Raw genomic sequence first — 19,421 nt, 5'->3', positions numbered from 1 at the left:
AGATTCATCTATACTATAGTTCAACAGACTACCATTTGAATATAGATACCTTGTAAAATAACAACAAAATTCTAAGTTAGATTTTGATTTCACAACTTTAAAATGGGAAAAGGTACAAACATCCCTGATACTAAATAATTTAGAGCAAATATATTATATATCCACCATTTTTATGAAGTGTCATTTATATTTTTTTCCCTTATACAAATGGTTCAACCATACCTTTTATTTGGTTTTGGCTTATGAAGTGAAAAATTGATTTAAATTTAAATAAAAGCCATGTAGGAATATATTAAAGTTTTGGGATATATTTAATCCTAACAATTAATTTGAATTTATTTCTTTTGGTGATCAAATTTCTTTAATCTATGCACATACAAAAAATAAATTACATTTTAGCCACAAAAGATTATTGAGAATAATGATGAATGTTGAGATTTTGTGTCACGCCCTCAAATCGCAAACCACATAAAGCATACCTACCCTTCAACTACATATAACATAATAAGACTTCTGGATCAGCATCCCCAGAAGCTTACCAACCAACGGTTGAACTTGGCAATGTCTATTTGTCTATCAAAACTTACAGGCATGAATGCTAAGACCCCTCAATAATGGGGCGTCAATACAAAACTATGCATCAATTGTGCATTGACTCTGGACATAAGCTTAATTCAACCCATTGTCATTTTGAGGTCTGGGCACTCCGTTGTCGTGAAAAAAAAAAAAAGCAAGGTGAACTGCATCTACGTTTTACACAAACAGATAATGTTTCTATATCAACTCGCAATCACAAATTAGTTGAGGATGGGAGCGAATATGCTCATGTAAGCTGAGTTTTATGTCAATCAAAATTTTTGGTACAGGGTAAATTTACATTGACAGGAAAAGAGACTACAATAAATTACAACATGTGGGGGAGCCATATTATACTCTGAAAGGAACAGGGGCGTCTGATTGATGGCAAAGAATTTCTAGAGTAAAGCACGAGGCAGCTGCAACAAGCACCTTATTTGTAAGGCTACAAAGAATCTACTCCTGGTGAAGCTGATTTCTGCTGCTTTTATATCAGACGTCTGCCTACTGAATCAAATTCTCATATAAGTAAGTGCATGCAGCAGAACAGGAGAAGATCTTAAGATGTGTTGTTTCCATTCCACATCATAAGAGCTCGGCTTCTTCCTGGTCTGCATCAGCATCCTCAACATCATTCTCCTCGTCTTCTTCTGGAGCATCAGGGTCTACTCCCTGCCAAAAATCGATAGGTTCATTTAAGAGAACAGTGGGAACAAAAAAACTGTCTACTGAAGTGCTGGTGTAAGTTCATTCAAGTTACGAAACTCAATGTATGCATGACAACAGGAGCAAAGCAATGTAAACCAGAGGTACAGCCAAGTGAATTTGGTGTCCCACGGTCAATTTTCCAATGTATACATGAATAGAGAAGTTCAAGAACAACTAGCTACAATGTTTAGCAGAGAAACTATGTTGCATGATTAGATTTTAAACAAGCATATTTAGAGATTGCTTTCACGTTGAACAGGAAACAGAACCTTGAGTTGCTTCTCCAGGCGATCCAATCCTTTCTTTGCAGCTTCATTTTGAGGATTTATCCTGACAGGCAGAGCATTGGTGTAAGTATCAAGAATTATGCTATTTTCATGCAAACTGCTCCATTATTTTTTTACTTTCTCTGATTTAAAGCATAATAGATTAGATAAAGGGCTGATTTTGTGAGATTGATTATCCGACACTTCTAATTCCTTAAAATTGGGCAGGAAAAGATTGCAATAGCATTCAAAGAGAAGGTACAACCTCAGTGCTGCCTGATAGTGTGACAAGGCATCTTGCAGCATATTTGTAGCAGCAAACACTTGGGCAAGCTTAACATGTAACGAGTCATCAGCCCAATCCTTGAGATATCTCTCAAGGAGAGAAACAGCATCTCCATTTCGACCTTCAATGACATGCAATTCTGCCAAGGCTAGCGCTGCTCCAAGATAACCAGGTTCCAGCCTTAGTGCAGATTCATAGAACCTCTTCGCCTGTAAAAAGAGTTGGTACTTGAATTTCAAGAAAAAGAAACAAATAAAGTGCTACTCAGGCGTATAGCTATAATGTTAAAGTTGTTTTTAAAATTTATAAGGTAACATTTTATTAATGTTGTGGGAAAAAGTCTCATATATAAGATGCATGCCAAATATATAAGATGCATGCCAAAAAGTAGAGAACCTACATAAAAAAGTGGTTATCTACAAAGCCACCCAATCATCTATACATACATGAATCTTTCAGATCTTCAGAAATATGTAAATTAGAAGATAGCTGAAAGAATTTTTTTGCTTCGGTACTACCATAAGAGGTTCTCAACCACTTCATTGACCACTAGACCACAACGTTGGGTGCTGGTTCTTTTTTTTGCTTCTTATTTTCTTTCTCCCTAATTTTTAAACTCTTTTCTCCCTGATTCTATTTCTGATGGTGATTATCCTTTTTCTATTTTTCTTGGAGTTACTATCTATCCTTTTTGGATAAGAAGAACTATAAATCTCCATTTCAATGGAGTTTCAATCCCATCATTAGTATAGTGATTTTGATTTTCAAATTTGAATCTGATGATAATTTGATTTTGGGTATGGTTAGGGTTACAGTTAAATAAAATAAAATAGTGATGGCTTCATTGGAGATTGATCGGTGGTGGAGAGCAAGAGGGAAGGAGCCTCCGACGTGGAGCAAATTAAGGGTATGAAATTGGAAGAATAAAAGAGGAGAGAGAGAAAGTTGAAAAAGAAAAAGAAATAAAGTTCAAAAACATATAGTTCAAATTGAGAGTGTCCTGAGGCATTTTTACATTGGTTTGGGGCTGTATATATACTCCTTCATGTGCCCATGTTTCGTGACAACACGGCTGTTGAGGAAATGTATCAAAAGGGTGTATTTATTGTGAATTTAAATGATTCTGTGGGGGTAATAGGACCCTCGCCAACTTTAGGTGTTTGCTTCAAAAAAAAATTGTCTAAGGTAAGGGGGGACTTTATGTAAATTTACTAGATTAAACAATAAAAAGAGACTTAAAAAATATTTTCTATCCACCAATCAATTACTAGGAAATACTTTTTGACATATATATTTTATTCACCAATCAAACACCGGAAAAGAAGCACCGAGAATGCTTTCTAGAAAGTACTATTCGAGGAAAACATTTTCCATCATACCAAACACATCACAAGTCTTACAAAATTGGATTTTCTTTACAAGTAAAAGTGAAAATGTCAAATAAAAAGTATATACCTATATATAGTTGACACAAAAAGAAAAAAAATTAAGTAATCATTATATTAAAAAATGGAAAATGGTCAAAAATGCTATATATGATTTCTTGTTCTTCGGTTTCTATTGCTATCTATGGTTTCATGTAGTTCAATAATAGTAATATTTTGTTGTAGCATTGTTCTGCTACTATCTATTGTTTTTGTTGCTATCTATTGCCTCTTGTACTTCCATCACGTCTTTTTTCTAGATTATTTTTTTCTTGAGACGAGGGTCTATTGGAAACAATCTCTCTACTTCACCTCTGAGGTAGAGGTCTGGTCTGCGTACAGTCGTACACTCTATCCTCCTCAGACCCCACTTTGTGAGATTACAATGAGTATGTTATTGTTGGTCAAAGTTGCCCTTAAACTATGTGAAATTAAGTAAAACTGTCCTCCTTTAACAATTTGGTTAAAAAATATCTCTATTGTAACTTAATTGGGTCAAAAATGTCTTTTTTCCTAATTAACATATTGTTACTTTAAAAAACACATTCTTTTCCTAATAAAGATATAATTTGTCAAAGAATATTTTTCTTTATTTTAAAATCCCTTTAACTAATAAAAAAAGTAGGAATTAGTTTCCTTTTCCATCTTAATCTATTTAAATCAATTAAAATAGAATAACCTTATGTACTTTTTAAACTATTGATATCTATATATATATAGTTTAAAAAGTACATGAGATTATTCTATTTTAATTAATAAAACGACATGAAGAAAACGAAAAGATTTCTCACTTTTTTTATTAGTTAAATAGATTTTGAAAGGAAAAAAACAAGAAGACGTTCTTTAAAAAAGAAAATATTATAAAAGAATGTTTAAAAAGAAAAGAAACAATTTGTTTATCAATAAAAGGACATTTTTACCCAGTAAAGTAACAATAAAGCATTTTTGGATCAAACTATTAACAGGTATTTTTGTACAATTTTCATAGTTTAGGGCATTCTTTTACCCTTTTTCGTACTAAAAATGTGTTGTAAAATCATCATTTTCCTTATTATGTATAATAGATTTACCTATTTCAACTTTTAGTTTTCTAAATTGGACATTAAAAAGGTGAAAAACAAAACGAAATCATTGGTCAAAGAGGATTAAAGTGTCCCAAAAGATGTGACACACGATTATTATTTGCATAGCTAAACCACTTTTTTACTTTCAGATTGACATTCTGAAAGATTTTGATAAATTATTAATTTTTCAATGTTTGACCTATACTGCTTTTTATAGTTTCTAAGCATAAACGTAACTGATTATGGGCAAAGGAAGTAATTCTTAACAATTTTGAATACTATTCAAGTAACTTTAGAGCACTATCCCATACATTTCCATAATCAAACATTTTTTTACAGAATTTATAAGAAATAATATATTTTTTCATTCTCCATTACAGCCAAGTGCAAGCAGCTGTGTGTAAACTAGTTAGGTCAATAGTTCAAGTGCACTAGAAAATGTGTGTTTCCAGCTCTCACGTTAACAATCTTGCCAAATCATATTAAGGATTCAATTTGAAATAGTTCTAAATACATCTTTATGATATTGTAACCAATAATATGTGAATGGGAACCCTAGTGTTGTTACCTCTTTTAGTTTTAAATTTTACTAAACCTTTATGATTCTCTTACACAGTGCTAATAAGAAATACCAAATAAACCAGCTAGATCTGGGAACTCGGTTCAAATATCAAAAGATACAGAAGAAGGAAAGTCAATTATACCTTTTCCCTCCCACTAGTGTTACTAGCATGTACATCACCCACCAATTTTAGAGCTTTTGCTGACTGTGGCATGGCCTTCATCGCCTCCCTTGCAGCATGCAGTGCCTCCTTAATCTTTGAAATCGCTAAATAAGAGCGTACTAAACCTAGAATTGTATTTGTAAGAAACTCAATTCAGAAAAGGAATGGAGCAACACAATGGCATCATTCAAAGAAGCAGAATGCTGGCAATCCAAACAATGAAACTTCACCCTTCTTGAAAACAAACCTTGATAAGAACGAAGATCAGGTCTCAATTCTTGAGCTCCTCTGAAGGCAACCACAGCAGCTTCAGGTCGATTCATTGACAAGTATAAATTTCCCTAGATGTTGGTTAAAAAAGAAAAAGAATAACCAAACTATTTCCTATTGAAAAGCATTCCACTAGGCAGAAAAAATCTTAAGCGCACCTTCATTATATAGCCTGGTATATGCCTCTCATCAATGCGGATGCTCTGGTTGAAAAAACGAAATATTATCAGTCTACGCTTGCTTAGTGAATACAATTTCAAAACTAAAACTCAACAAAACTAACCTTCTCAATATAAGATAGAGCCCCTCTCTCATCTTTCCTTTCCCATAAGACAGACAAGGCCACAAAAACTTCAGGTCTGGTTGGGTCTATGTTCAGGAGATCATGTACTAATTTATTCAACTTCGAATAATCAGATTTCAGCTTTAAGAGCATGGCATACTCGTCCATATAAGTAATAACATATGGATCAATGGACCGAACCTGCAGAGACGATGCAATATCAATATTTAGTGTATATTTAGAAACGATAATATATCACATCAGCACGTAGCAGTTGTTTTACCTTCTCAAAATCTGTTATAGCTTCTTCAGTTTTTCCAATGATGGCTTCAACCTTCAGAAGTGCAAACATGAGATAAGAGATAACAATAACTTATTTTCTCATTTTCAGAATAAAAATTACAGAGGAAACTTAAGATACCATCTCCTTTAAGAGTTCAGGATAAAAACAATTTTCATCAAAAGAGAGTTATTCAATTTATTGTGTCAACGAGCATTCAATCATCCGCAAAAATAAACACATACCAACAGTAGTTCTCTATAGTCCAAAAGCTGTAAAGTGAAGAAAAAATATAGTTTTCATGTGGGATTTTTTCTGGGTGATTTAGAACAATCATTAAAATAAGGCATTTCCTTGATGAACAGTTCAAATGTGCATGGTTGGAGTTGGATGTTCAATGACAAGACCAGACAAATCTAGAACATGGAAAGAAAATTCAAGGCATGTTATAGTTCAACTTCTACTTGTCTACGCATGTGACACTAGTAAAGGAGAAAGCCAGTGTAGAAAATATTTGATCCACGAGAAAGAAAAAGCACAATTACTTTCAAATAATTTGGCTTTATTTTTAGTAATTTGTTTATATTTCAATTAATATATTCATGCCTCTGACATGCTACACAGAGGAAAACTGTAAAAGGAAGGCCAAGTACTTGGATAGCCCATAAAGCTGGCACGAACTGCTTCCAGCAGCCTGAGTTGCTTGGACTCAGGTACGGGTGGCCGATACGGGTGCAGATCTAGAGGTCGGATCCTCTATGATCTAAATTTATAAGATTCGGGGATACGAATAACGGATCCATGTGTGGATACGGATGCAGGGACTCGGCTAAAGATAATTCAAATATCTAAAAATAGAGTTATAAAACCTAAATTATGAGATACTATGTGGAAAACTTAAGGAAAAAATAATGTTCAAGAGGAGAATCCTAAAAGGAGATAAAAGGAAAGGGAATGACAATAGAAATTTATATATACAAGGTATTCCATTTCTTCAATTTCACATTAGTTTTTGTTTTGATTACAAAAATCATTGACTCTGTCCAGAATTTCTCCCTCGAATTTGGTCAAAGTACCCAAAACCAGTTGACCAGATTGGGTACAGATCCTACACCCACACCCAGTCGACACAGGTGCAACACCGAAAGTGAATAGTCCGAGCAACTTAGCCAGCAGCAACACTGAAATATCAACCCGATCTAGAAAAAGTCAAAGAAACATGTTGGAGAATGACTTCAAATCGATCCCTCTATTTTTTTTAAAATTCTTTTGGTTCTCTTTTCGCATGTCTCTATCGTACATGTGCAAGGACTTAAACTTGTTGAAATCTTTCGGAAGAGACATGGAATGAAAAGCGAATCTTTTCCACTATTGAAGAAGGTTAGGATCATCATAATGCCTTCTTCAACCAAGGGAAATAAATCTTCCTTTCAAGTACTGCATACGATGTGACGACTTCATTGGTTGGAATGGTGGGAAGGTTTTTTCAGATTTGGGAATCAAAGAAGCGGGGGCGAGGGTGGGTGCAATGGCGGATCTAAGATTTAAAAGTTGTGGGTGCTCTCTTAGCTTAAGTGTGGCAAGTCAAAATTTTCACTAAGGGAGTTCAACAAATATAAAAGGTAAATACACAAGAAACCAAAGAGTGTTCAACATCTACTATATATACACAATATAAATTTAACTATGTATAAATATTATATTTTTCGCCGAAGAAGGTTCAAATGAACCCCTTGGGCCTACCTAGCCAGAAGCTCACTTAGCTACCAATCACAAAATATAAGTGCATAAATTTAACAATTGTCATAAAAAAGCAATCATATTTGAAATCAATAGCAAAAACAATACTCACTCTGTTCCTTTTCACTTGTCATAGTTTCTTTTTTCTAGAGTCAAACAATATCAATCTTGAACAACATATATTTTTTATCATATCGATATAAAAAAAATTGCAATTTATTGTACTTTTAGTATAGTTTTTTAATTTCAAAATTTTAATTTTAAAATATTAAATTATTTTAATTTAATTCAGCTTTGAAAATTATAAATTGAACTTTTGCAAAATGAAACATGACAATTATTTAGGAATGAAAGGAGTAGTATTTATTATCTTGAATAAATAAAGAAGAAAGGAAAAGTATTTATTTGTATACCCTCTTTTTTAGGAAAAGTAGCAAAAGGGCAGTAGTACTATAAATAAGGAAAGAAGAGTGGGTTTTGAAAATTAAAAAGAAAACGCATTGAGAGTGAGATTCGAACTCAGACGCCGAGTAGCACTAAGACAACCTTAAGCACCCACCATGAGCCATTGGACCAACCCACCATTTGTTCACTGGTGAACTATGCTAATTTTATACCAATGCTTCTTAATTTCTAAATAGATATATATAATACGATACTAGGTTAATGGGTGCTCATTGGACCAACAAACCATTTGATCAATGGGTGAACTATGTTAATTCATACCAATGCTTCTTAATTTCTCCATAAATATATATAATCCGATACTAGGTTAATAGGTGCTCGAGCACCTGGAGGACTCTATGTGGGTCTGCCCCAGTGGGTGTACAGTACTTTTTGTATAAAACATTAGAATTATTTTTTTAAAATATACACGTGTCATTCGTTGTTTCGCCTATTTGACATGTCATCCAAGATTACAACTCACACTTGAGGTATGCTAGACTCGGATATCCATGAGACATATTTGTGGTCAGTGGCAAAGTTAAAAAATGTATAACTAGCAGCTCATGTCAATTTTAAGGGGCTATCAATGTATTTGGCCATATGAATAAAAGGAGTGGCATGGTATGTGTTGCATATTTTAAAAAAATTCATATATTCATTATGCCTAACCTTAGCCATTTCAAGCAGAATATGTATGTTATTGGGAAATCGTCGCAGAAGCTCTGCAAAGAATTCCAAACCACCTGCAAAAAAAGAACAGCAGACTGTGATTAGGAAAATCAAACAAAAATTAGCGTAATGTATAAAGGAATATATAACTTTTTATATATTTTCACATTTTTCAAAAATATCAAGTTTCCCAAATTATTTTCTGATAAATCTAACCAACTTCCATATCAAAAGAAAAGGAAAAAGTTAATTTTCAAATACTGATTATTCTATGATCAGGTCATGGACAGCCTTGGATTTTTGTTAATTTATTTAATTTCTTTTCTTAGCATATCATGTAAAGAATTATATTCATAAATATTTTGCATTAGCTGATATCAGAAATTTTAAGTTACCCTACAAATTTGATATTTACTAATCTTACAACGAACATTAATTAATATAATTAGCTTGTAGTATATCTATCTATTTTAATAACAAAATCAATCAAGATTCTTTTGTGAGAAAATTTTACAACACACAAAAACATTGAGAACATTCCGCCAAGTATGCCCAAAGTAGACCATGAGTGTTGTATGAGATATAAATGGATATTACTAGTATTAGTTAAAGTTAGTAAAGATAGGATACAAACTTGTATAAACAGGTATAAGGAGATACAAAGAGGTATAACATTAAACTAAACAAGACCAATAAGGGGTTCAAGCCAACAAAACCAATAAATTATGGTTAGCTATTTTCCAGCATTTTAACAATTCCTCGTTTTAGTATAGCTTCAGTTTTTCCACAATCTACTTTCTAAGTCATAATTGATTATCTTGTCAGAATTCATTTGGAAATTCAACTATGACAATAGTGCAACAATCCAACTAATTTTACTGAATCTGAAAGCTCTCAGTTATATATATTTGATTTTTACAAATTAGCATGTAATCTTAACATTCCCTCCCTACTAATTAAGAATGGAAAGTTTTCCTTTTGTAACATTTCAAATATCTGGAAGTTTTTCAACATAGTACGAGTTCTATACTGCCCTTATTAAAAGAAGAAAATTTTAGTAGTATTGAAGAGTAGAGGAAAATTGCTCCTCCTATAAAAGTGGATAGTGATGGGACAAGTTAATAGAAAGGATGCATAATTTGGGACAAAGGGAGTACTACCTAATGAAACTAGTTTAATGTGGCTTTATAGATGCATTACTATTGTCAACACAACACTTTTGAATCTGCTTGTTTTAGCTTTTGCACATCTCATTTACATTCAGATAAACCATTTTACAAAATTTCACCATCAAAAGTGACGCTGTCATGAATATATTTTTCCTGCACTGAAAATCCTTTTGAGACATGTTAGGAAAGCAATATCTCACTTCCTTCCGGTGCATAGCCATGAAAATTAGAATGAAAAAGTAGGATAAATTTTCAAATGGCATCTCCATCTGGTCAAACCAAAGCAATTGAAAGAAATAGTATCAAAGGACACGGCAAGACTGCAACAAATTCAATGTTGCTCGGACTCTTCAAAAATATTGACAGGTGCCTGTCGAATTCTCCAAAAGTATTGTGTTTTTGGAGAATCCGACATGGTTACGGCATATATTTGGAGAGCCGGAGCAACACATGCAACAACAAGGCATAAGCTAAAATAGTCAAACTGGCACATTCCAAATCAGTAGAAGCTTGTCACCTTTATAATCATTTGAAGCAATACAGCATTGCGCTTCAACATAACGCTGCACAAGAGGAAGAGAGTAATTGAACATCAGATATACATTGTATTCAATTTAAATACTTAAAAAACTGGAACAAAGTGAACATTCACTGATAAGCTTCGGACAAGATCTTAAACAGTTAACTGTTTAGGTGCATAAGAGTTGGCACTTATAGTTGACAAGTTCAAATACTAAAAGACGCATACGAGGAATTTGAACCAAGTTGGAATCAAAATGATAAGGAAATGGAAACCAAAGCCAACAGAATAAGGGATCTCAGATTCTACCTCTTTCCCCATTTCTCTCCTTCCTCCAACCATCCCTCACCATTAGGCCTTGTACTCTCCTAACTGAAAAATGGTTATTTTCCTTAAACTTTCCAACTTAAGTCATTTACTCCCTCCATTTCAATTTGTTTGTTTGGTTTTGACTTGGCACGGAGTTTAAGAAAATAAAGAAAACTTTTGAATCTTGTGGTCTTAAACTAAAGATATGTAGAATGTACCAAAATGTCTTTTATTCTTGTGGTCCTAAACATATTGTGTGGAAAGTTAGAATTAAAAAGTTGTCAAAAATGGAAAGAGGTATTCTTTTTTTTTTTACACTAGTTGAAAAGAGGCATTCTTTTTTGAATGTACTTAAAAGGAAAGTAAGATAAACAGATTGAAACAGAGTAAGTAATTCTTTAATTTGATATTTACCTATTTCTATGCATCAATTGGTGTGAAAGAGTCCCTTTACAAGTTGTTAACTTTTTGTGTGTCAACCATTTCTTAATTAATTTCATATGTTTCTATACATATGTGATAAGAGAATTTTTGCTGAAGAAGTAAACACAGTCTGCCTCTATTTAACTTTCTATTATAGTGTTCTATGTACATCGTGCCAATATATGGAGATATGCAAATATCGAACATCTTAAGCACAATACTTTCTTGGATCGCACATTGATTGGGAGCCTTACAATTGTACACAAACAATTCCATATCCAACTCAACTTACATTTCTTTTTTTTTTTAATAATAGTGGTATCCATGCCAACTTACATGCATATCGACTATTTCACTAGGTACCTACTACCTTACACCAGCACACGTACTAGCAACTCTATCCACCAAGGCTTACACAGATGAGAAACTCTATTTCCTTTTTAATTTGTTTCAGAAAGAATGACCTATTTATAAATTTAGAAATAATTTAATTTAAACTTTCCATTTTACCCTTAATGACACTTTCATAGCCACCCAAATGTTACGACATGTTTAAAACCACAGGTTTCAAAAGTTCTAATTATTTCTTACACTTTGTGCCAGTAAAATAGGTTCACATAAATTATTAACGGAGAAGTAGTATTTTTTGGTCTCTACTGGGATTTGAACCCTGGTCTACAAGAATTGTTCTACTTCATTAACCACGTTACATCCTTGATTGCAAATTCACTCATTTTTTACCACATAGAGAGCTTGTGTTTGTGGCTTTCATGTGTTGCCACCATAGCAAGTTTGGCACCACTTGATCTATCAACTCATGAGTAAGTAATCTAAGGATATCTTCCAAGATAGGAAAACTTCACATCAGAATGGCATCCCATTCATTGAGAAAATATTTTGTGAGATAGCTCTTTCGTGATTATCCATGTCATTCTCCTATATAAAGTTGTCACCTACTCATCGTAGCACTGGGTTTCGACCCCACATAGCAAACACGAGATATAGAAACCTAAGATCCTCATTAGTCTCCTCACTCTTATGTGGGGTTAGACTAAAAACAGCATGGGCTGGTTTAGCTTTGGCTTTGTAAATATGGAAACAAAACAAGAAACTCCTCCAGTGTCCCCTACATGAACAGTAGCACAACGAGAAAGTAACCAGCAATGGGATTGGTAAGAAACAAAAAAAAGAAACTCTACGTTCAAGAAACTGAACAACCCAATAACAAGTTGTCAGTATGTGAATATCGAAATCGCGTGAGCATATCCAATTTAATTTAGGTAAAACACATAAAGCAGCACAAAAGTAAAAAATTAAAATCGGATTAACAAAGACAGCTCAGTCTATTTAGTGAAAGCTAAACCATATAAATTGTTCACTCACCTGTAACCAACGACTTGAATCAAAATGATCAAAAGTAGACCTTGCACCTCGAGTTGGGGTCTGCAATGATACCAAAAGTAAGCAAAATGGTGTACTATTATTGCTCTGAAACATGTTATGAATTCTGCACAAAAGTCCATCTTATTAATTACACTCATGAAATGACAGTTTCAAGCAAGATAATAGAATCAGTATATCGTTCATGTTATTATTTATCATTAGCTCCCGAGGTCTCTGACTCTCGAAAGGGAATGCAGGGGTTGGAACGTGAAAACAAAAATGGAGAGCTACAAGTGAATTTTACTCCTCCTTGGACAGTTAACAAGAGAGGAGGTGAAATAAAAGCAGAGGGATAATACCCTCCAAGTAAGATTCCTCAACCCGTCCAAAAACAAGATTCAAAAAACAGAGGTATATCCCTGTTATAATAAATGATGATATCTACCATCTACGCTCCTCATATACATCTTCTAAGTTGCACCAAAGTTATTTTAATTCCTGACACTATGGGGGCGGGGTATAAGAAATTATCTATCATTCAGGTGTTAAATGTACTTTTCCCTTCAATACAACTTAGACCTGTTTTTTCTTCCAAAGTAGAAAGGTGTTCATATTTTATCAGAAGATTATCCCCTATTCACCTAAAGCACAAAAGTAATTGTCCATAACACACTGCAGCAGGGGCATGGCATAGCAAAGATGTGTAGACAACTCTAGCTCCAATGGTTGTTCAACTTAGCATTGATACCCTTGATGTTATGACAACTACATTAAAAGAAAGTTATGATCAAAGAAGAGACATATTGTTGTCCATTCACTAATTTAACCATGTGATACCACAACCTATAGCTTTGTCAACCGCATGGGAAGATCAACATTTGAATCTTCATATTTGAAGCTAAAAATAGAAGTTGGACAAAAAAAATGAATACTAATCACCTACACATTTGGATTTGGATATAAGAGGGAAGGGGGGGAGGGAATTCAGATGCACAACTTTAGGCATTAAGAAATTGAAACTAAAATGAAATGCATCGCTAGGCATTCTTATTGAACATATTTTTATTATGACCAAGCCTTAACAGTAAAACTGTCTAATGTTTATAAGCAAAGTGTTTAACGAACATCTCTTTTATAAAAAGGAGAGTGAAGATATAAATACTGAAAATCTAGTAAAACATACCTGTGGAAACAATGAAATAATATCCTTAGCTGCAACACCCAATTCTGCTAAAGCAATGATGGCCTCAATGATGCAAGGGCAATGCCTGTGAATAACAGGAAAGCAACAACAGTGAAATGGATAAGACTGAGATGACTAACTAATGCAACCAATAACTTGTGACACTTCATATTGCTCACTCCTTCTGCAGGCTGATCAAAAAATGGTGGGGTACTAAACAAGGACAGACGCAAGAAGGAATAAGAAGGCTAAAAGTAAAATTACTACAAAGAGAAAGAGCAACAAAACTGTTCAGCGTATTCTTTTCTTTACATGAAATATCAAAGACTAAAAAAATAGAAGGCAAGAAATTAAGAAAAACATCCAGAGAAGGAAAAATAAATAAGAAAATGCATATACACTATCACAGGTGAATAAGCTTTACTAGAAAAATGAAAAGACAAAAGACCTTAAACACTCTTTATAGAATGTAATGGCTGCACGAGTATGTCTTGAATTTCGGTACAGTTTTCCCATCATAAGATTCATCTGCAAATTTCTTGCTTTGCTTGGAATTCCCTCCATCTGTGACATATTATGGAAAAAAGACTTCGACTGAAAATTTTCTCCAAGGCAGATTTATACATATAGGTGGAGCTAAATGTCTATATTCAGCTATACAGAGAAACAATATTACAAAACTACACAGCAACATTAAAAAATTACCAAGAAAAAAAACAAAATTCCTTTTTGGCTTTTTCATCACAAATTGATATCTAGCCAACATTCTAAAACTGTCTACACCAGATAGAGTCACAAAGATGACTAACCTCAAGAAGAGCTGCTCTATTCTCATTGAGTGCACAATGCGATGATGCAATTTTGAACTTCACCTATATGAGGATGAAAAAATAGAAGGAGCAAAAGACCATCAGTAGTGAGTGCCGTGACCAGTTCAACATTTTCCAACAATAAGTTATAAGTCAAGATACCTCATTCTCATTGATCGTTGAAATGTTGAAAGAATTTGGCGATGATGACCTGGTTGATGCAGACAATGAACTTCTAATTGCTGATGCATTTTGCTTCGGAATTATTCTGTGGCAGTGCAATGCTTGCTTGTATGCGTGCTGGCAAATTAGTAAACCAAATAGTTTAATTAACACTATCTAATCAATTTTAGTACCATACATATAAAAATGTGCCCACTATTAATAATTAAATCGTCGAATGCACAGACAATATAAAATCTGCTATGGCGTAACAATATATAACGCCAATAAGAACATTTTAATTCATCCATATTAAACCAAATTATCTTACAATAGCTCTCCTGTACTCTTTCTCCCTAAATAAAGCATCGCCAAGAAGCACCTGCATAACAAAGTACAGTGACAAACAAATCAACTAGTCAGGTTTGCTATATAAATCTTTTGTATCCATTCTGCTCTACTCAAGCCCAATCATTAACATACAAAATCATGGTCTAGCTGAACTTAACATCGTTTTTTTTTTCTAATTCCAAATCTGTTCTAAAGATGAATAGAAGAGAGAAGAGAAACAAACCAAATTCTCAGCCTTGAGGTGCGGACTTGTTTCATGATTTACGGAAGACGACGAAACAAGAAAACTTCCCTAGATTGCAATCACCAAAGAAACAGAATCAAGATTACTAACACATTAAATAACATCAATAAATTATAAACAGAATCGATACCTAAAATGGTGGAATCGAAACAGAAATTCGCTAGTAAAATTAACATTTGAGCAGAGGTAGGTACATTTCAATCACCAAAGAAACAAAATCAATATAACGATATCTAAGACAACAAAAGCAAGGCTTCAACGTCAGTAAGTTAGAGGCATTTGAGAAGACGTAAATTTCAATCACCAAAGAAACAAACCAAATTCTCAGCCTTGAGATGCGGACTTGTTTCAAGACTTATGGAAGACGCCTATATTTCAATCACCAAAGAAACAGAATCAAGATTACTTAAGCATTAAATTACATCCATAAATCATAAACAGAATTGATACCTAAAACAGATATTGGCTATTAAAATTAACATTCGAGCAGAGGTAGGTACATTTCAATCACCAAAGAAACAGAATCAAGATTACTTAAGCATTAAATTACATCCATAAATCATAAACAGAATTGATACCTAAAACAGATATTGGCTATTAAAATTAACATTCGAGCAGAGGTAGGTACATTTCAATCACCAAAGAAACAAAATCAATACAAGTATAGCTAAGACAATGAAAGTAAGTCGGTAAGTTAACAGGCGTTTGAGCAGACGTAAATTTCAATCAGCAGAGAAACAAAATGAAGATCATCTCTGCAGCAAATTAAAACGATGAAATCCATACAGCAAAGCGAATGATTCAATTCATAAACTCAAAAAAAAAAGAAAAGGAATGATTAGATAAAACAGTGAAACAAAAACCCTAAGGGTTATAGAAACTTACGAGCATTTGAGCAGAAGCGAACAAGCCATGATCCAACAGAGTGGTCATGTAGTCTTTCGGTACGTCCATTGATTGATGATGAGAATTCAGTTTGATGAAGAAGAGACAGAGAGAGGGAAGCTCGTTTATGGAGTCTGAAACTGTGAAAGTGAGTGAAGAGTAGCTGAATTCGAAGCCGCTCGCTTTTTTGAATTCCCTTATACAGCTTTAAAGCTGTAAGGGGAAAACTGTTTGGGGAGAAGGTTGGAATTACATAACTGACCTTTTTGATTATTCACTTCCTTTTTACTTCTTCTTTTATTTGCAACTTCACTTCTATTTTTAAATTTTTACTTTTTAATATTAAAAACGAAAATTATATTTACTCTGAGAATAGTAAGGCCTTATTTGTTTTTATCAAGATTAATTAAGATGTTTGAATATGAATGTATATCTAAATTATTAAAAATTTATTTATTTGAATATGTATGATTTCATAAAGGGTAATAATGAAAAATATCATTTAAATTATGTCTTTGAATACTTTTCTTAAAGTGTGTAGTATTAATTTACAGATTCAGTTAATATGAAATAAAGAAAGTAGTATTTTTATAAAAAGCAATTTACCAAAGAAAAAAATAAGGCAAAACAAATCGCACCAAAGTTTACCAATCCAATACTTTGGAGGGTTAAAAGGCAAAATAGTTGAAAGATAGTAGCTTCAATTCTTCTCCCATCCATAAACCCTTGTTCACCTTTAAGACGATTTTCTCTCTGCGGTTAACTTCTTTCTGATTTGCATCTGTGCTAGAAAGAGGAATTCTACATGAAAGATCAACATTTCTATGCAGAGAAATAACTCCAGCTAAAGGTACGCAGTTTTGTAGATTCACATCGTGTTGCTTTTCCTGTTTAGTAGCTAGAGCTAGAGTTAAGGTGGTATTTGACGAATCGAAGTTCCAATTTGATGGAGCTAATGCCCTCTTACCGATCTATTTGGTGTTTTTTCACATATCCATAGACATTTTAACCAGTAGTTGAAGCTAATTAGAGTGGAATTTCTTGATACTTAAAATTCAGATTATACAGGAAGTGATATAAGCCACGATTTTATCATATCAAAATGAAAAGTGATTAAATTTCAAAAATGTTAGTCAAAGTTCATTTTGTTGAACTATCGGAAAGAGATGTGTCAAATCATTTTTGCTTAGATGGGAGAATTCGATAATGGGATATGTAATTTAGATAAGGCTCTGTTGGGGAATGATCCTTTAATGGTCCATTTCTCTCCTGTTCTAAGTTGTTATCATGATTTTTTTTTAAAAGGTTAGCTTTGTTGGGATTTTTAGTTTAATTGTCTCGGAGCACCAAACTGATCCAGAATTGCTTACTCACATTTTGAAGCTAAATAGATGTTGTTTTGTGTCTTTGTTTTCCCTTCTAATTGAAATTTGTTGGGTTGAGAAAGTCTACACATGGATTTTTTTGGTGTTCTGTAGAAGTCAATATTGCTCTTCTAGCTCTCCATGGGAGCATTGTAAAGAGTTTACGTGATCCTTTTCTGATGTTAGTAATCTGTAACCACTTTTAACTTTTGGAACTTTTCTGCTAGTTGGTTTGGGTTTGATATCTTGGTTTACAATATGAACTTGAGCCCTGTATTTAACTTTCAATCACACAACTAGTGACCATATCAGTTGGTATTTTGCATTATATAGTTCTTTCCAAGCACCCTGTATTAATGGGTATGTTTTCTTCTATCATTGCTTGGTTTTGATGCACTTGAGCTAAGAGTCTTTCTTTAACTACTTCCACGAGATAGTGGTAAGGTGTGCGTACACTCTACCCTCCCCAGTCCCCACTTAGTGAAATTTCACTAGGTATGTTGTTGTTGTTGTTGTATTGTGTGCCTCTCATGGAGGGTCTAGACAATATAATCTCAAGCATTTGTAGTATTGGATAATGTTCTTCCTCCAAGTAACCAAGTATTGCTCCTTTTTCCTGCAGCCAAGCAACAAACGTCTACGAGGTGGTTTTCTCTTGATAAATCAAGGGACCAGTGATGACTTCTCAGGAAAAAAGTGAAAGTAGTCCACAATCAGCTGAAGCAGAAAAGCAGTTGGGAAGCTACCCATATACTAATTGGGCAGACAAGATACAAGAACAGTACCAGAAGATCAAAGAGAATGCAGAAACTTACCCCTATGTTTGGGGTTCTTATATAGTTGTGTATGGAGGACTTGGGCTTTGGTTTACTTATAGATGGAGAAAGCTCCGTAAAACTGAGAATCGAGTTCGAGTCCTTCAAGAGAGACTCCGGAAACTTGTTGAAGCTGAAGAGTCAGTAAGTTCCTCATCTGCTACCACCAGTAAGGCGCCTCCATCTTCTAATATATCAACCAAGTAGATAGTTGCTTTTACCAATGCAAGTGACTACCTTTTGCTTTTGTGCTCAAATACTGAATTGAAGTTGTCAACTATAAGGATATCACTCCTTGTTTGATGATGCATGATCGTAAAGGCAAAGTTGGGTAAGCGTTAGAAGCCATATGAGGAAAACAGTATCACTTACTAAAAGTTGATGTACATTCCTTGGCATTTTGAGACCCCCTGACCCATAACGAGTATGCTTTTCTATCGTCAATGATTATGCGACGTTTGTTCATCTTAGAGAGGGAATGTGACTTATATATACAACAGTTTTAGCAGTTCTCGACTATTTGGTTATGTTACTTTTTGCGCATTATTTTCAAGAACTATCTCAGGTAATCTTGTTGAACTCAAGGTCTAAGAAATTTATGTCATTTGCAAAATGTGCAATAAAAATTCAGGGACCCGTTGGATTTTAAATGAAATATTGGTGTCTAGTGTCTACTCCTGTCTTCAACTTTCACAAGTAATTTCTACAATTGACACATTGGTGATTTAAGAAAGAATATGCAACTTGCTTTTCAGAGATAATGTAAAAAGTACTTACTGACATAACATGAGTAAGATTATATATCTTGAAATTTGATGCATCTTAAATTTTTTATTTAATAAGATGACTAGGTAAATTATCTGCGCTTTGCGCGGTGGTGAACTACGTTAATAATCTACTTCTGAACATTTGATAATATAAGTGTTTTCGAGTGGGTAAAATCCTACAATAAATTATTAAGAATATTTTACCCAGAGATGAAATGAAATATCTTTTTTATCTTAAAACCAAAAAGTTTTGATTCCAAGTATTTATGCATTTTGTTATTAATTCTTCATTTTACTCT

General features: G+C 33.6%; 1 protein-coding gene and 1 long non-coding RNA gene across 2 annotated transcripts; one reads left to right on the top strand and one right to left on the bottom strand.

Moving 5' to 3' along the window:
• Window positions 1-736: 736 nt before the first annotated feature.
• Window positions 737-16,376, bottom strand: LOC102597497 (anaphase-promoting complex subunit 7). Its single transcript, XM_006342701.2, has 18 exons — window positions 16,177-16,376; window positions 15,271-15,339; window positions 15,028-15,078; window positions 14,697-14,834; window positions 14,535-14,597; window positions 14,174-14,289; window positions 13,726-13,810; window positions 12,543-12,602; window positions 10,425-10,470; window positions 8,739-8,812; window positions 5,886-5,936; window positions 5,603-5,803; window positions 5,478-5,522; window positions 5,297-5,390; window positions 5,029-5,174; window positions 1,816-2,045; window positions 1,554-1,614; window positions 737-1,248 (listed from the first exon to the last, which is right to left on the bottom strand). The coding sequence occupies exons 1-18, from the start codon at window positions 16,243-16,245 to the stop codon at window positions 1,162-1,164; spliced, it is 1,686 nt and encodes a 561-aa protein (XP_006342763.1). The 5' UTR covers window positions 16,246-16,376; the 3' UTR covers window positions 737-1,161.
• A 462-nt stretch (window positions 16,377-16,838) lies between these two features.
• Window positions 16,839-18,934, top strand: LOC102597166 (uncharacterized). Its single transcript, XR_001472881.1, has 2 exons — window positions 16,839-17,026; window positions 18,163-18,934. It is a non-coding gene; the product is annotated as an uncharacterized lncRNA (long non-coding RNA).
• Window positions 18,935-19,421: the final 487 nt, after the last annotated feature.

This window comes from Solanum tuberosum, unplaced genomic scaffold (assembly GCF_000226075.1).
Source record: "Solanum tuberosum cultivar DM 1-3 516 R44 unplaced genomic scaffold, SolTub_3.0 scf00035, whole genome shotgun sequence".
NCBI classification, from domain to species: domain Eukaryota; kingdom Viridiplantae; phylum Streptophyta; class Magnoliopsida; order Solanales; family Solanaceae; genus Solanum; species Solanum tuberosum.
This window is presented reverse-complemented; position numbering and strand designations above follow the sequence as displayed.

Coding starts and splice junctions, on each gene's coding strand:
- LOC102597497 (XM_006342701.2), bottom strand. CDS start 16,245: ATGGACGTACCGAAAGACTACATGACCACTCTGTTGGATCATGGCTTG. Junction 15,340..16,176: donor TCGCTTCTGCTCAAATGCTC/GTAAGTTTCTAT, acceptor ATTGCAATCTAG/GGAAGTTTTCTTGTTTCGTC. Junction 1,615..1,815: donor CACTATCAGGCAGCACTGAG/GTTGTACCTTCT, acceptor TCTGCCTGTCAG/GATAAATCCTCAAAATGAAG.